Here is a 2500-nt window from a genome sequence, read left to right as displayed (position 1 = left end):
ATAAAGCCTCACACATTCAGATTGACTTATTTAGGATAAATATACCTGTTATCTTATATATTCAGACTTCTAAAACAAAGCAGAGAAAAGAAGAATATCAGTACTGTATATCCATAAAGACAATTACAAAGTTCCAAAAACTATGCGGAGATAAATGTATCTTGTACCTCTATGAAAGACTTAAAATGTGTGATTCTTGTTTCATAAGAACTTAAGATGACAAAAACTCCTTTCCTTAGAATCTTCCAAATAAGGCAGAAAGAGCCAACCAAACCGAAACGCAATACGACAAAATAATCGTTCTACCCCAGGACAGAAATTGAACATCATTTACCACCAGCGACACCTGGACGATAAACGGTTCTCAGTGCTCAATCTTTACACAGAAGCTTTTAGTCACACCCATGTTACTAGAGGTAACAGAAAAACATTTCTGCAGAAGGAAATTGAACAGACACTCAAGAAAAATAAATAGATAAATAAATAAGTGAGAAAAATACAGTAAGCCCTCATTTTTGCATTGAGGTTAAATTCTAAAAAAGAAACTGTAGTTGCATGAAATTTGCATATATGCTACACAATGCTAATCATCAGAAAATACTTGTGTATAACATCAATAGATACTTTGACACGCATATCTCCATCTAGAAAATATGCTTATCTGTCACGTAATCATCTCGATACTATGCTTGTCTGTCATGTAATGCAACACACTTTAAAAAAAAATTGTTAGTGATACCACTTCCTGCTACCACTTTGGAATATTATCATCACTTGTATGATAAGCACAAAACTTTGGCCCTAAGTTGGCAAACAAGCACAAAAGCACTAGAACATGGAGAGAACATGAGTACATGCAAGAGCCGACATCAGACACAGATGAGATCTGGAAAGGTAACGACACTACTGAGCTTGGCACATAAACATATATGCACTCAACTCCTTCATTCTAGCTCTCTACTGAGTGGCTCTCAATTTCTGTTAATTTCATATCTGAATATATCTGAAGTATTTTCTCCACTTAATATTTTATGGAAAAACATGCAGCAAAATGAGGGTTTACTGTGCATTCACAAATAAATAATACATTAAAGATGTTATAATCCAGCTGTTACATTACCTCACATAAATTGTCTGCTCTTTGATTTTTTTTTTCCTACTTTCATCTTTTTCAAACTGTTGTTACACAGTAACCACCATGACAGCGAATGAAACCACAACGAGAATACAATGACAGAGTTGCCATACACATGAGAACAGTTTAAAGAATAGTACACATAGAAGGTAATTACTAAGGGGTGATAGCGTAGATAGATGTGAAACTCAAAAACCCAGGAATATTGCTACATCATTCAGTATTTTTCAAATACTATCTTAACAAATAAGACTGCAACTACTATCACAGAATATTGTTTCTTCTTCCATATATTCTACATACGATTAGGTTTGGCCTACTATTCAGTTTCTGTCATTAAATAACAATACAATCCGCACTCTAACTAAAACTAATCATTTTCAACATATATACTTGGAATGGTCCTCTAAAATCTACAATCAAAGGAAAAATTTCTATCACCATTTACATTGAAAATATAACAGAAACATTTACTCCCATGGAAAAGAAAACAAAAACATCAGAATACGCTGCTGCAACAGCAAATACGAAAACCCCTCTTCTCCCGTCGGCAAGAGAACAGTACAAACATAATATTGGTCGTATCTCCTTCACGGCTTCATATTTATCTTATTCTTTCTTTTTAGTGAAGAGGAACGTGGAGGGGTTACAACCTCGATGGCACGCCTTGAAATACCAACTAACAAAGAAGGGTCTGGTCTCCTTAGCCCGTAATCTCTTCAGATAATAATTGACGTCTTTCGTAAGATGCAGTCGAGACGAGAGGCAACCAGCTTTCCGTTCTTGTGTTGGAGAGGTTTCTTCTTTTGTTTCCCTAAAGTAGATCATCACTGTCCTCCCTGAAAAAGTATTATCCTTAATAATGTTATCATTCGTATGATTAGTGCCGTTATCATTATAATTATTACTATAAGCATTATTAATACTAATATCATTATCATAATTATCCTTATCACTATCATTATGATGATCATCATCATCATTACTAAATTCCAACTACTACTACTACTACTTGTATTATTACATCAAAAACACATAAAAACATAAACTATATACATCTAAGCTTATCATACAGAATACAGATAAGCCAAAATTCCTCAGATAACCTAGGATCATAGAAGAATAACACTGGCGCAGAACTTCACGTCAGATAGCGAGGAAGCCCACACACTGGAACATTACCTGACTGGTGCTGGCTACATACACCAGCTCCTGTTGAGAGGGAGAACTCGATGCCTCTGAGGTCACTGGAACTGTTACAACCAAGGGAGTCAGACGCAGTACTCTTTCGTTAGATTGTACCTGAGGTTAAGAGGGGAAAGTGCATCAGTTTTGTTTTGTTTTTGTTTTTTTTAAATATACATA

At 35.0% G+C, this 2500-nt stretch overlaps 1 protein-coding gene across 4 annotated transcripts in view; it reads right to left on the bottom strand.

The window, feature by feature from the left end:
- Positions 1-2500, bottom strand: part of LOC122254240 (uncharacterized) — a 26475-nt gene that overhangs the window by 2118 nt on the left and 21857 nt on the right. For 3 of the 4 annotated variants that reach the window (XM_086554497.1, XM_086554498.1, XM_086554496.1), the window contains exons 10-11: positions 2318-2442; positions 1-1974 (exon numbers count right to left, since the gene is read on the bottom strand). The exon at positions 1-1974 is cut by the window's left edge and continues 2118 nt beyond it. In XM_086554497.1, coding sequence (XP_086410623.1) covers positions 1963-1974; positions 2318-2442 — 137 coding nt within the window. In that variant the 3' untranslated portion in view covers positions 1-1962. Of the gene's footprint in view, positions 1975-2317; positions 2443-2500 lie in introns of those variants that run through there. The other variant, XR_015192518.1, reaches the window with a different exon arrangement.

The sequence above is a fragment of the Penaeus japonicus genome, unplaced genomic scaffold (assembly GCF_977035675.1).
Source record: "Penaeus japonicus unplaced genomic scaffold, GWHDUDI00000001_assembly GWHDUDI00000029, whole genome shotgun sequence".
Classification (NCBI taxonomy): Eukaryota; Metazoa; Arthropoda; class Malacostraca; order Decapoda; family Penaeidae; genus Penaeus; species Penaeus japonicus.
Note: the sequence above shows the minus strand (reverse complement) of the source record. Positions and strands in the feature narration are given on the sequence as shown.